This window comes from Drosophila elegans, unplaced genomic scaffold, assembly GCF_018152505.1.
Source record: "Drosophila elegans isolate 14027-0461.03 unplaced genomic scaffold, ASM1815250v1 contig_183, whole genome shotgun sequence".
Classification (NCBI taxonomy): Eukaryota; Metazoa; Arthropoda; class Insecta; order Diptera; family Drosophilidae; genus Drosophila; species Drosophila elegans.
In genome coordinates this window covers 9,714,845-9,729,429 of record NW_024545550.1, presented here as the reverse complement: position 1 = coordinate 9,729,429, position 14,585 = coordinate 9,714,845, and the positions used below count along the sequence as shown (strand labels likewise).

The 14,585-nt window shown below is 37.7% G+C and overlaps 1 protein-coding gene across 2 annotated transcripts in view; it reads right to left on the bottom strand.

The window, feature by feature from the left end:
* LOC108144682 (ras guanine nucleotide exchange factor glfB) overlaps window positions 1-13,597 on the bottom strand; it is a 64,684-nt gene extending 51,087 nt beyond the window's left edge. The window contains exons 1-2 of one of the 2 annotated variants that reach the window (XM_017269745.2): window positions 13,274-13,597; window positions 10,783-11,096 (exon numbers count right to left, since the gene is read on the bottom strand). In XM_017269745.2, coding sequence (XP_017125234.1) covers window positions 10,783-10,784 — 2 coding nt within the window. In that variant the 5' untranslated portion in view covers window positions 10,785-11,096; window positions 13,274-13,597. Of the gene's footprint in view, window positions 1-10,782; window positions 11,097-12,509; window positions 12,613-13,273 lie in introns of those variants that run through there. The other variant, XM_017269744.2, reaches the window with a different exon arrangement.
* Between the last annotated feature and the right edge of the window lie 988 nt (window positions 13,598-14,585).

Sequence of the window (14,585 nt, the reverse complement as noted above, 5' to 3'; positions counted from 1 at the left end):
AAATTAAGGACTCAATTTTCAAAAACCTATGTATGTGCTATAAATTAAAGCATCTCTTAACGCCGATTAAAAAAATCTAAATCAGCGGAAAATCTATCTCAGCACCAGCCCCCCACGATGGCCCATAAATCAATCGGCAGTCAATCAATCAATCAATCAGCGGGCCATCAATTAGTCAGTCTGCCAGTCCGTATCACACTTTGTCCGAATCGCAGAGATCTGGATCTAAATCTGGATGTGATCTGGGGGCCGGGGCTTCAGGCCCGATCTGTCTGCCTTATAAAGATTCAAGTTCAGTGCGACCAAGACACGAACTAACCGTAAAGCAAACTGAAAGTTGCGCCGACGTTTGGTTGTTGCGCGTTGTTTGTGTTGTTTGGGTTGTTTGGCCGCGTTGTTTGGCTAAGCGGCGTTTAATTGGAAACACAGTTGGGTGTTGGTTTTGACCGGTCCGCTGTCTTCATCGCGGGCCATCAACTTTCAGCAGCTGTGGACAGCTGATGGACGTGGACATTTGGATTCGTTCTCAGGCCGACTCCTGCGACTACCAGATAAACCCGTTCAAAAGTCGACCAGGCTCGCCGAATCAGATGCAAAATATTACGCATACGTCGTGTGGTCGTGCGACGTTTTTGGCCACGGGGAAATGTTTGCCTTTTTTTCTCACTCCCCCGTCTACACTGGCGGAAATTACAGTTGGCAGTTGATTTCAGCATTTTTTTTGGAAGTTCGAAGTATTTTTCATTTTATTCATTACCATTTGGTAATAAACATACAAACATTTTTATGATAAAATAGTAGAGATTTTTATTAATAAAAATACTGTTATTTGCTTTAGTTTATAAACAGCTAGTAGGTATATTATTATAATTAGCCAAAGTTTATCAATTGCTTATTTTACTGTATCCAGGAAAGTAACTGAAGACAACGGTATAATCTTATTTTTCTATTTTTGGTTTTCTCTTAATTTTAAAAGCCCCTAAGCTAATTTTTCTCCCTGCACCAGCTATTTCCCTTCCCCACCCCCTTGACTCCTCGCTTAATTGCTGAGCCGCGTTGAGCGTTTAATTGCAAATTATTCAAATGCCGACGTTGCCGCAGCTGTCATTGCTGTCATAACCAGTCGGCGCAGCTGTCCCCTCCGCCCCACTGTGCTGCCCCACTGTACCACCCCCTGGCTATCCCCTCCTCCACCCCAACACGCCACCCATCCTGGCAAGCTTGCAATTATGTCTCAAATTAACACAGCAGCCACCACAGAGCGCCCCACCAAATCCCGCTGGTCCAGCGAAAAAAAAAATAACACCAAAAAAATGTGTAAAAATATTCCCCAACTTTTCGCTGCTGTTGTTGTCAGATGAAATTAGGCGTGAAATGTAGTTTGAACCTTTGTGTAAATATTTTTCAACAACATTCACAAGTGTTCGCTCATTTTTATATGTTTATGCATAGAATTCAACCACACGGTTATGTGATTCCTTAATTGTTGCCAAGTCCACTCCGACTATATCAATATTTATATTCCAGAGCCGATAAAAGCATTTGCCGATCGCCCTCAGCTATCTTTATCTGTTTAGTACTGACCACACTCGCATAATATGCCATTATGAACTATATGGCAAATGCAAGTCCGATAATCTTTACGGCCCAGCACAGTGGGATAAATTGGGTACAGGAAATTGGAAAAAAAAAGAAGGCTTCCGATAAGGTGATCAAAAACTCATTAGTAGGTATCTCAAAAGAATAAAACTGAACTTGAATAAACTTAAGATCCCTATAATAGAAATAAGTTTTTATACTTGTCCTAAAACTGATTGTTTATCTTTTTATACATCTTAATACACAAAGTATTAAGACTTTTAACCAAACTAATAAATTAATTTTAATATGCAATTACGATAAACTTTACTGTCTGGCACAGTGAAAAAAATTTGGAAAAAAATAAGGTTTCCGATAAGGTGATCAAAAACTCATTAGTAAGTTATCTTACAAGAACAAAAGTTATGAAAAAATTTGTTTCCCATAATATGTAAATAAACTAAAGATAAACTTCTAAATACATGGTTATAAGCCTTTTGTACTTGTCCCTAGACAAATTTTTTTTTTGTATTTAGTTCATTTTTGGTTAGCGAACAAATTGATACAAAGTGTTACTAACTGAGGGAAAAAGTATTCTGTAAACTTGGCTAATTAGTTCCAAATATTGTCTATGAATTTTTTTTTATAATTTTTTATGTTAATATTTGGTACGTATTTTCGTTAGTAAACCAATTAGTTAACTGTGTTACTAACTGAGAGTTAAAGTATATTGTCTAGCAATTTGTTTATCATATTTTATATTTTTATATTTAGTACATTTTCGAGAACTGGCGATTGGGAACAAATTAGGTGTAAATTGGTGCAATATGCCAAGCCTTGTTTATTTTATCTGTTAGGTAAAGGTATTTATTTTTTGCGATTTATTGATAATATAGCTCTGAACTTTTTTTTCCACAGTGGGTCGGCAACATTTCCTAGCAACATTCAAAAGGTGGGCAACATGCAGCTGCTGCTGCTGCTGTTGCTGCTGCAGTTGCTGTTGCAGTTGTTGTTGCTGCTGCTGGCTGCCAGCGTCTCAGGTTGCATTTATATGCAAATAGCTAAAATTGTTTTCAATTTGCCACCGCCAAGCGCCTTGGCCATCGACAACGCATTCCTTGAGCCAACTTGCAGCTAATTTTATGGCTAATTGTCTGCCTGCCCGCCTCTCAGGTTGCAAATGTTGCTGCTGTTGGCCGCATTGATTGCTGATGAAGTTGTGATATTTGCGATAAAAAATGTATGTGATAAAAATTACTGAGCAGCAGGCAAAACACAGGCAGGAATTTCTTAATTGTCAGAACGGTCTGCTGCTGGTCGCTGAATTAATTGTGGAAATTGTGGAAAACTCCACGCACAAGGACACCAGGCCAAAATTATCAACGGGAGCAACATTTAAGAGGCGCGACATCAGCGGCGAATGTCAAATGCGCTGAAAGCTTTTAATTAACTTTATGTCAGGGAGTGGTTTTCCAGTGAAAGATAATCGCAAACTAGTTTGGGCCAGAATCGAAATGGAGGGCACAGGAAGAATAGGTCGGAAACTGATTTTCAGTTTAGTCAATTTTAAAACAGGAAAATAAAACTGATTGAAATAAAAAAAATAATGAAATAACAAGGTTTGTTAAAGGTAATATAAATAACTTCTTTTGGTATTAAACCATTACTTTGATTTGAATAATGAGTAAGAAAAGCTTCACCCTAAATGTGTTAGGCCTTAATCAATTTATTACACTATTCTGAGAAATCCAAATTGTTTAACCAATCTGGGAAAATCCATCACTTCAAGGGAAATAGTTCCAATTGAATTCAGGGCCGACTGGCCTGATTGGCAATTTAAGGAGTTCAATAATCCAAATGCACAACCGGGGAAACTTCTCAGGGCCACTATAAATAGTCGGCCGTGTCATTTGTACACAGATTTCCGGGGAAACTGCGTGCTATCTATCGGATCTGTTGGGTCGGTCTGAGTGTGGCCCTTTCAGCACCCACACCCCCAACTATATAGTAAATACCGGCGATCGGGCAACGATCGAATCGAATTGGAAATGCGCAGTATGATGTCCGACTTACATTGGCCGAGCATGCAATGCAAATGTGATTGCCATTTTTATGAGCCACCGACAACTAAGTAATGGCAATGAATGGATTTGGGATTGAGGGTGGGGATGTGGATGTGGATGGGGACTTGGGGTGGCTTTAGTGCCGTTTCTGATTACAACTCTAGTTTAGTGGATTGCTCAACGAACTTGACATAATGACAACCACAGCCAGTTCTTGATGAATTGCCGGCATTGGGTGTGGAAACCAACGGGGTGACTGCTGGTCAAGATTTATGCAACAGTTCGATTGAATTGAATAATATGTTGCACCTCGGATAGATTACATCAACGGGTTAATGGCTTGAACGGTAGAAACCCGTTTGACAAGTGTTGATCTAAGGTGTTTTGAGAATGTGGGGTAGTACTTTATTATTTAAGGTGCTGAATGGGAACTTTTGGTAAGTATGAACACTAAAGTCCAGTCCTAAAGTAGTAGTTAACTTGGTAAAACAATATCTGAGATTCAAAGAAATGTTTAATGATATAATGCTGAAATTAAATATATAAAGAGCAATGATACAACAAATCATTTCAAGATATATTAACTTAACAGAATATAAATTATTGTCAATTTAATTAAGGGATTTTGTTTATGTTTTTAATGATTGCATTTCCTTTAATCACTAAAGCATTTTCTATGTCTAACTACCAAATAACTTTTTCCATTTCCAAACAAGTCAAGTTCCCATCTCCCTCTCACAATCAAATCAAATTTTCATTGAATCCCAAAGTTATAAGCATCATTAACATCATCGCCGCTCAAATTGTCATTTAGTAAAGTGAGTGCTAAGAGCCACAGATCACAAACAACTTAAGCTATGTAAGTTCCGATGACAATGAACGATAAAGGGGGAAATGGCACATTTGGTGGGGTAGAAATGGAGGAACAATCTCATCCTAACGTCTGATGGCACTTTACAGTTAGAGATTCGAACAGATGCAATTCAATGTCAATGCAATGTGCGGGGGAGGAGACCCCCCTTTCACAGAACCTCCCCCCTTTTGAAACCCCCACGACTTTGGCTTTTAGCGTCTGGCAAACTCACTTGTTGTTGCCCCTCTTGACTGCATATAAATATTTAATAATTATTGGCGTCTAAATGCTTGGCCTGTAATTGCATTCAACATGTGCAAATGCAATTTGAGGCGCCCTCAGTGGAAGTGCTGTTGTTATTGGTATTGTTAAATGAAGTAATTAAATGGCAATTGAGCTTTGGCAGAACATATCATCAAGTGTTTGGCGGAAGTCGTTGAAAGGGTGGAACTAGCATTTAGAGGGGCTTAATTGAAGGGGAAATAATTGGGTCTGGAAGTTGCAATAAATGTGAATGTATTGAATGTTAGATTTAGTAATATATTGTTAATTTAAAAAAAAACAACATTTGAACAGAGGCTTTGAGTTTTTGCAAAACAAATACACTGTTTGTGTCCTAGCTTTTCATGTATAATATTCCTAGGAATTTTAGTAAGCTTTTGAACTACGCTACGGTGTTAGATCTACACCTGTTTCATGAGAAACCATCATAAAAATTCCTCCCTAGACCTTTTTATTTATAAATTTTAACCCCTAAAAATGATATTGCCCCTGCCAAGTGTCACTGATTCACACCCATTCATTATTTGGGTAGCTTAGGTCAGTAATGCCCCGTGGAATGCAAAACAAAGCGAGGCAAGACATGTGATCGCAGGCGATAAAATACTTGACGCACGTTTTATTTTTAGTGGATGTCTAGACCCACCTGGTATTTTGGTATTTAATCGATAAATATTGCCAATTGTGTGTTTATATTTAGCAATATCATTATTTTATTTTGCTGGCCTGGGGCTTAAAAGCCATTACAAATGGCAGTCGAGCGGCGAGAGTTGTGAAAATATTTTCCCATGGTGTTGAAATAACGCCCACGAACAGAAGTGCATCACACTCCGCACTCCTTTCACTCGGCTTTCCCATGCTTCTCCACCGAATTCTTCTGCTGCCCACGTTCTCCATTCTTCGTTCTTCTGAGCCCCGCTCAGTGTGTGTACAAATTGGCAAACACGCAACTCATGATCAAGTGCAATCTTTTTGACATTAATATGACAACGGCAGCAGGAGAACACTGGCAGCTGACCAGCGAACAACCAGCGAATCGCCGCGAAGAAATCAATTATGCGCACGCGGCACAAAGGCAAAAGCCACGCCGCACAAATGACAACTGGGGACTTGGAATAGGACTCCAACTGGGCCCCCAAATGGAACTCCAACTCTGACTTCCCCCGGCTGATTGAGTATGCGACACAGGCAGCTCCGAAGTGGCGAACGCTGATGAATGTCTGTCAAATTGTTGACACGCCATGCAGACGCAGATGGAAAGATGGAGAGACATCGCTGACATTGACACAATGCACACGGAATGGGGGGAATCGAAAAAGAGGAGTCGCCTCTTAGTTTCGGTGAATCGACCTATGGATACCCAGTAAAAGAATAAAAACTAAACAATGTTAAACTCATTTCGGCAATAAAAAATATGAATTAAATGTAAATTAGCAATTTAGTTTCTCAATTTAAACAGTAATAGTCATAAATGATAAATGCAAAATTAAATTTCATTATTTAAATCAGTTTTCATTGCTCTGTTTTAATTACAAAGTTTTAATTAGATGGTCATTTCCAACTAAAATTTTCTTAAGAGTTCTTCTTATTATACTAAAGGAACTTAAAGTGATAAATCATAAGTTTAACAAGAGGTGACCAAAAAAAAGTTAAAAGTTAAAATTTACATATTATTTATAAATTTTACAAAAGCCTAAAAACGGAATTTATATAAGAAAAGATGAAATAAATATACAAATATTACTTATAATTTACAGAAAAAGTAAAGGAACAATAATTCAAATTATTTACCAAATGTATTAAAAATTGAACTCTTAAATATTTTTTTTCACAGTATGATTATTATAAGCACTGCTTTATCGTACCCAACATCCCCGATTAAAATCTAGCAATTTCAAGGGAAACTCCACTCAAGAGGCGACAAAGTTGCACCAAGTCTGCCCATGATGATGATCACGATCGTAATCGGGATCGGCTGATGATCATTCGTGGAAATATTTTATGCCATTTAATTTCAGACCTCACATCCCCGCGCCACAACCATCCCTGTCTGCCATCTAATTGAGTTGTTGGCCAGCTATATGGCCATATAGCCATATAGCTATATAGCCGAAGATCCGAAGAGAGTCGTACGATGGCTGGCAAATATTTATCGGCATATTAATGCAGCATATTTCAAATGCAAAGTCGACTCTCATCTGACTGACTTACTTCCTCAGTGAGCGGCACCCAAACATGTTTATGCAATTTCCCCGCCTGGTCTTCAGTCTTCAGTCTGCCGTCTTCAGTCTTCGCTCTTCGGTCTTCAGTCTTCGGTCTACAGTCTTCGGCCTCCTTGGTCTATGGCTTGTCTTATCAAATGATTTTATTTATGCTATGGGCGCGCATGTGTGCGATAATTGGATTATTTACTTTCGCGGCTTAGCAGCCAGCGAGTTGTGGAACTCGTGGAAAATTGTCGAGTTTTCGCTTTCTATTAAGTCGACCCAACGGAGACGCCCCTTACATGGGACACTTAATTTTCAAATTACCCGAATCCGATGCAGGGAAAACCGTTGGCAAATGTTGTCAAATTTTATTAGGTAATCAATTGGTTGTGTGGCAAAATAGGAAAGAAAAAGCTCAATACTGAGTTTAAGGAATAGGGTATTTAATTTTACATTTATTAGTAAAGTCAAATTTTTGAAAAAGAAAAAAAAAGAAAAAAAAAAAAATATGTATATAAATAAACAAAATTTTTCTGTTAATTCAATTTCCTATTTTTAGTTCCTTATAGTAAAAACCACCGATTTGACAGCTCAGGACAGGAGCTACCAATCAACGCTCCTTTTAGCAACAAAACTCCCACTCAACTTGGGTAAGAGACTATAGATCCCAGATTCCAGCTCCCGATTCTGTCGGTTTGTCCGTGGGCTTTTAGCCGACTTTGTACAAAACACCCAGTTGGCTACCAGGCAGCAAATAGACGGCCAAAACGGGGGTTTGGCATTAATATGTATGAGTGGTGTCAGGAGGCAATGCCACAACGCGTTTATCAAACATTTGAAACATGCGTTGACTCCTCCCCCTTCCCCTTCCCCCTTTCCTCCCCCACCACTCCCCCTCGAGCTGGTTGACCCAATTAACCGGGCATTATAAAGTCGTAAAGCATATTGCCAGACGTGAGCGGGGTGGTGGGCTGGGGAATTAGCAAATAGTCAAGCCCCCAGGCCAAAGACCGAGCCACAGATAGAGATAGATATATATATATATAGATTGCGACTGACAGACAGAGAGAGCGAGATAGGTGCACAGAAAAGAAATATGATCATTGTGATCTTATTATATATTAAACCAGTTTTGGCTGCTAATATTTTATTCAAATAGTTTTTAATAGGCAAAACAATTTAAAAAATATTATTATACCGTTTAAAATGAAATTAAAAATTTCTTTAATTTTGAAACTGGTTCGTATTTTATCTTAAATGTATTTGGCTAAGATTTGAATGATTTTAATTAAGAAGAAAACTTTAAACTAAACATAAGTGTATTAAACAACAATCAAAATTTAAAAATATTTTCTCATTTTTTCCGGTTTTAATGGTCTTTTATTTCAAATGCAGAGTCTGCTTCCATTATAAACGTGTTAATAATATTTTTTGTGTTCATAAAATAGGTGACAATCGCTCCCGCCAAATCCCATTAGATATTGCGAGCGAAAATCGACCGAACTCATAAATCACAAATCACTTTGGCAAACCATTTTTGGTAGCTGAACAAGATGTTAGGAGGGGTTGGGGGGAAATGCGGGGGCGGCTGCCAATGGTCATGTTTTGTGCGATAATATTGACAAATTGTGCAAACATTCGCACACAATTAATAAGCACCGCACAGATGGAGCTCCCCCACCGAAAAATGGCACAGAAAAGACAGACAGACTTTTTTCGCCCACGTGCTGGGGCGCGTGTTCGCATTTTGCAGAAAGCCAGAAAGTCAGAAATCGAAAAGCCAACCGACAAAGCCAAAAGACAAAGCCAAACGGAGCAAAAAGCAAAACAAAGAGCCGGGGGACATGACAACATAATTCAGATTCAGGGAGGGCGCACTGGCGCTACCTAAAAATAAAAGAGAAATCAAGAATGTCGCCAAGTGTCAGGAGACAATGGCGAAAAACAGTGGCACAAGCTTGTGCAATAAAACCTTATTTAAGTATTTTTAATTAAAATAGAAGTATTTTTATTATTCCTTAGTCTAAATTACAGTTCAATAGTATTGTTTGCTAGAATATATTTATAAGAAAACATTTTATAACTCGAACTCTTATAAGAATCCTCATAATTAGGTTTAAGCAGGACTATTTTTTTAAATAAAAACATATTAGTTTATAGTACTATGAATGAAAAATTATTATTGTGGCATTTTTCTAATAGCATTGAATATTATTAAACACGTTTTAAGTTCACAAACTTTCAAAAAATATAATAAAATTAATAAGTTTTAACTGTAATGGATTGAATTAAATTCCCATTATCAACAAGGATAATTAATTTCTCTGAGTTCCTCCCATAAATCATGTTCTTTAGGCATTCAAATATTTTGAAAACCCCATGTCACTGTGCCAATACAAACTTACTCCCCATAAGAGTGCATCCCATTGAGAATCACGAGTCCAAGCACGTAAAATGCGCCCACACAGAAGAGCCCTGAAGCTCTGGATTCGAAATCAAGAAGCATTTGCAGCCATGAGTTTGCAACTTTTTAGCCGATTGAGTGACCAAAGATACCCCGCTTTTCCCCGCTTTTTATTATATGATTGATGATTGCAGTTAGCGATGCGCCGATGCGCCTTTGAAGTCTGTATTTGAAGTACTATATCTTTTGGCCTTCGGCCAGCAGCACTCGACTTTCGTTTTTTCCAGGCAAAGACTAAAGTCGGCAATTTATGCCGGCATAACTCGTGTGTTTAGGCCAAGTCGCTGCGAATAAGCGGCTTAGTTGGCCAGGAAGCCGCGACGGACATTTGTGTTGACAAATCAATTAAATGCGAAATTTAAAGGCGCACACAGTAGCGCCGTGAGGCAAGTGGTAAGAAGTCTGCACGCAAATGTCTGTGGAAATCGCTGGAAGTCGCTGGAGTACTGGAGACTAGAGAATGGGGAGACCAAAAACCAGGTTTCTACTCCCAAAGAAACCTTGTCGACGCTTATCGAAAACATTGATCCGGCCATGCAAATCGTAAAGTGTGAAAACAAATTGCTGAGAGGCCCCCAGGGGAACCAAGAACCCATTCGAGAGACTCATTGCAGCCGTCGGATAATTGCACTCGATTTGTAATTCAAGATTAAGGGCAGACAGCTCAGATCGTCCGTTTTCCGTTTCTCGACTTAATTTATGTGCAGATCTTTGGCCGGGCATTGTTTCTCCACCGACCCATGATGATAATCACCTGAAATGTGGGCCATGAGTTAAGTGATTATGTAAATTTTTGGTTCGCTGACCAGCTGACCAGCTGAGTTGCCCACCTGGAGTCTGGATGCGATGGCATAACCTTCAATTGGCTTTGCCCAGACGGTTGGTAATTGCCAATCGAAAGGCCAGGATTTATGGCCAATTTGAGGAAGTTAGTGAAAGTCCATTCTGGCCAGTTTAATAACTTTAGTAAATAAGCAGGAGAGTGAAATAACTTCAAATAAATTAAACAATAAAATAACAAACTTAATTACCATACTGATGGGTAAAGAAACATTACATCGCTTTTAATTAAAATTTTGAATTTAGCAGTCACATATTTTTTTTACTTCTACATTTTTTTTTACCTATGCAGAAACTTTAATAATGAAGCAACAAAGAGGAAGTAATTCTAAATGTTCTTACATAGTTTAAAGTGTTTTGATATAAAACTTTTTCTATTATTAGAAATATTGTTAAATTTTGTAAATGTTTTTATTGTTTAAAATACGTTCTTAGCACACTACATCTATTAAATTGCTTATACAACATTAATTTAACATTATAAAATTGCATACTTACATCGTATTTACTTGACCTCATTTTACCCATTTATTTTGCATCTAATTTGCATTCGTATTTCGTCTACGCTTCTTTGTTAAATTCAATCCAGTCGAACATTTAGAATGCGATTTCGGTGAATCGATTTTGGGGGCCAAATTTTCAACGTGTTTTATTATGTGGGTATATATATTTTTTGTAGGTATTAGGCCTAAGAATTTTGAACACTTTGCAATTGCGATCGATTTAAGCACTTTATTAATTTGTGTCAGTTGATATATCAATAAAACAGTCTTTGATTATTGTTCTTTTCTTGAGTAGTGGTGGTGTGGCGACTGCAAGTAACGAAAAAGGGGCCCCCGAAAAAATATTACTCATACGACACGTGCCACGTGAAAAGCAGCAGCTGACTGACTGAAATTGAAACCGTAACCGTAACCGAAACCGAAACCGAGCGACCAGGAAAACCCCCAAAAGCGAATGGAAGTGGCAAGAAGCAGCAAAGTACGGAATACGGACTATAGAATACGGACTACGGAAAACAGGCCAAAGGCAGGAAATCAAAAACGATTCCGATAAACCAGGCTGACTGTTACTTTCAGCTGGCTACCCGCAGAGCCAAAAAAAAATATGTGTTTACGATTCGCGATTTACGACTGCCACCTTGCTGTTAATGTTCTCTCATTTCTCTCGCCGCCCGTTGGGCTTTTCATTTTGGCTTTTCCTTTGGCCTGACACGTTTCAGTCCGCCGTGTTGTTTGCGGGAAAAATCGTTAGGCGGCAACAACAACAGCGGGAAAGCCAGAACGGCAGCAAAATGCCAAAACTGCACGAAACAGACGACTGAAGCACTGAGCAAAAATTTTTATCAAAATCAGTGATTTGTTTTTCAGAATTAAAACTCGGTTTTTCATAATTCAAGCCTCTGACAAATTACAAGCAAAAAGTCATTCATTTTTTGTATCTTACACAAATAATTGACTTAATTAGCTTTTGAACTTTTTTTGGTCTCTAAGAATTATTTGACTCAACTTTTGAAATGTTTTTTTTTATGAAAATACCTTTTTTAAGAACTTTGAAAAATGTATTAGTTTATTTTACGTGACGTGAGTCTTGCACATTTTTGTAGCTAAAAAAAGAGTTTTCTTTGCAAACCTGAACTTGTAATATTTAAATCGAAAACCAAAAAAATATTTTAGTACCAGCCTTTAAAAAAGAAACTCATAGCTTAGTTATTAAAAGAAAGTAAAAAGAACAGAACAGTTTTCTGGGTAAAATAACTTGTTGAAATATGAAAAGCATATAATGTTCATAACCATACAATTCCGGGGTAACTGTATTAAATGATAGTTTTTGATGTAAGAATCTTTAACTCATAAATGTATTCCTAACTTCTAAAGACAATTTTTCGCTCAGTGAAGGGGGACAGCAGCAGCCACGTGAAAAATGCCGGAAACAGAAATCGATTTGCAGCAGAAAGAAGGCCCCAAAAAAAGGGGAGGTTCGGGCGAGTGGTGTGTTATGCACTCTGAGGTCACGATAGCGAGGCTCTTCTGTGGGGGATTCCTTAAATTAAAGTTCTCGGTGAACAGCAAATTATGTCACACACACGCAGCGCACGAAAGTAGGCAACGTTTTCGGGCTCGAATACACGGCGAAAATCACACTTTAGCGGTTGACAAACATTTCGCTTAGACTTTTGCAAATATCGAAAAAAATTGTAGAATTTTTTGTTGAAATTTTTTTACCCGATTTTATGAGCGTTTGCCCGATGTCGCTGGGCGCTGCTGCCTGTGCTGCTGCAGCGCTGAAAATTCACGTAACAATTGATTTGTGTGTCAAAAATGTCACAAGTGTCAAAACTTTACAGTGGAGAGCAACACTGAGAGAAACGGAGAAGCCGAGAGATTCGTAGAGATGGAAAACCGGTCGAAGAGTAGAACACCAGCTGCGCCGCTGCGCAAAGAGAGAGAATAGTTTTCTAAGAGAAAGCCAACAACACGTGTGTGTCCTGCGAAGGAGAAACTAACCAGGACTTCGACAGAGACTTAAGAGCTTTGGGATTATCCTAAAATAAATGTGGAGAATCTAAGATCAGATGATAATTGAGCGACTCTTAAACGATAATAAATAGGTCTAAAGCTTATAAACTTAACAAAGTTAATAAGAAATTTGAACTTTTAAGAGAATTTACATTATTATTAAAAAAAATACTTAGCATTTTCGATGAGTTCACTAAAAATTATACAAAATAAGAAAAAAATAAATAAAGTAATAAAGTAAACACAAAATAAGATGTTAAATTTTGTAAACAAAAAATTACTCTGTTTATTTTCATATGCAAGTTAAATAAAACATTTTCAAAAAGTGCATTTGTAACCATTATTAATAGTTTTAAAGATATTTAGATTTATTTTTATAAAATTGTCTGTTTCTTTAAAATCCACATCTTAATTAATAGCAATAAAAAAAATTTAACTGCTGTAAAAAAAAAATAACTTCTTTAGCTTACGATTAAGTTCACTTGTAGAAGAGCCCACTGTGGCCATAACTTTTCCGCCTATTTATGAATCACTTGACCATCCCCCGAAAGTTTGAAACGGAAACCCATACTTTAAGTCCCGCAAGCTAAGCCAAAAAGGGGTTCGTTTTTCGTCTATTCCTTCAGATCCTGCCTAAACGGCTTAAAAGGCTCGAATGAATGCGGGCAAAAACGTTTTTCTCCGACATTACGACCGCAAGAAAACAAATGAAATGAAAACTCCAAGGGTGGCCAACAAGGTGTTAAGCTCGAATGCACACAAACACTAAAAAATATTTATTATATATTTTATTTAAGTCCAAGCATTAGCATAATTCACTTGTGTTAAAGGACTTTAATTAGATTATTTTGTGGGTAATTTTTCAATGTTATTGTTTAGTTAATTAAACTCGAGCTGTGTTCGTTATTTTTTGATTTGGATTCCGATTGCGATTTCCAACCGATTCGCGACTGCGGTTTGTTATGTTTTGTTGTTGCGAACCCAACTAAATGCGATGCGAAACTGGCCAACAAAATGCGATATATTTCGCTGCCTCTGCTTCAGTCGCTGCCGACGTCGCTGCCGCTGCCAGCGTCGACTGAAGCAGAGCATTGGCTTTTCTTATTGGAACAAATACTCGGGAGACTTTGAGACCGGCCAGTTTTTATTTTTTTTTTTTTTTTTTAGTTCCTGGGGAAAAGGGGGCGGTATATATACTCTCCACTTGAGGCTAATAAGAAGAAGAAGAGGAAGAATCAGGGAAAGAGGAAGAAAGAAACAACAACAACAACAACAACCGCAATGAGAGCGAGTTGATTGCAACAGGAGCTTGTAGCAGCGACGCCGACCGCGCTGCCATTGTAGAAGAGAAAACTTTTAGCTCTTTCAAGTTTGCGGAAGCCAAAAAGAGAGTAAGAGAAAAGGAAGTGCATAACGGTCTAAGCCAAAAAATTGCATGCGACTTTATGCTTTCTTAGTGTTACTCTTATTTTGCAAAAAGAGCAAAGACCTTTTCTTAGGGGTTGATTTCTGACTGACCAGTAAACATTTTTTTGCTTATATTAAGATTATGGAGAGACCATTTCCAGTCCTTAAAAAGCTGCTAAAAGCTCTATTTAAAAACCATATAGTTTTGGGGAGTTATATATAAACTGTTCAAAACAAGATTATTAAAAGTATTCGTATTTGATTAATTTAAAGTAGGAGTCTTTTAATATAAGTTTCCAGGTGCAAAAAAAAATATGATATTAAAAGAAATTTAATGTTGTTCAGATTATTATATTTACACTTAATACTCTCAAC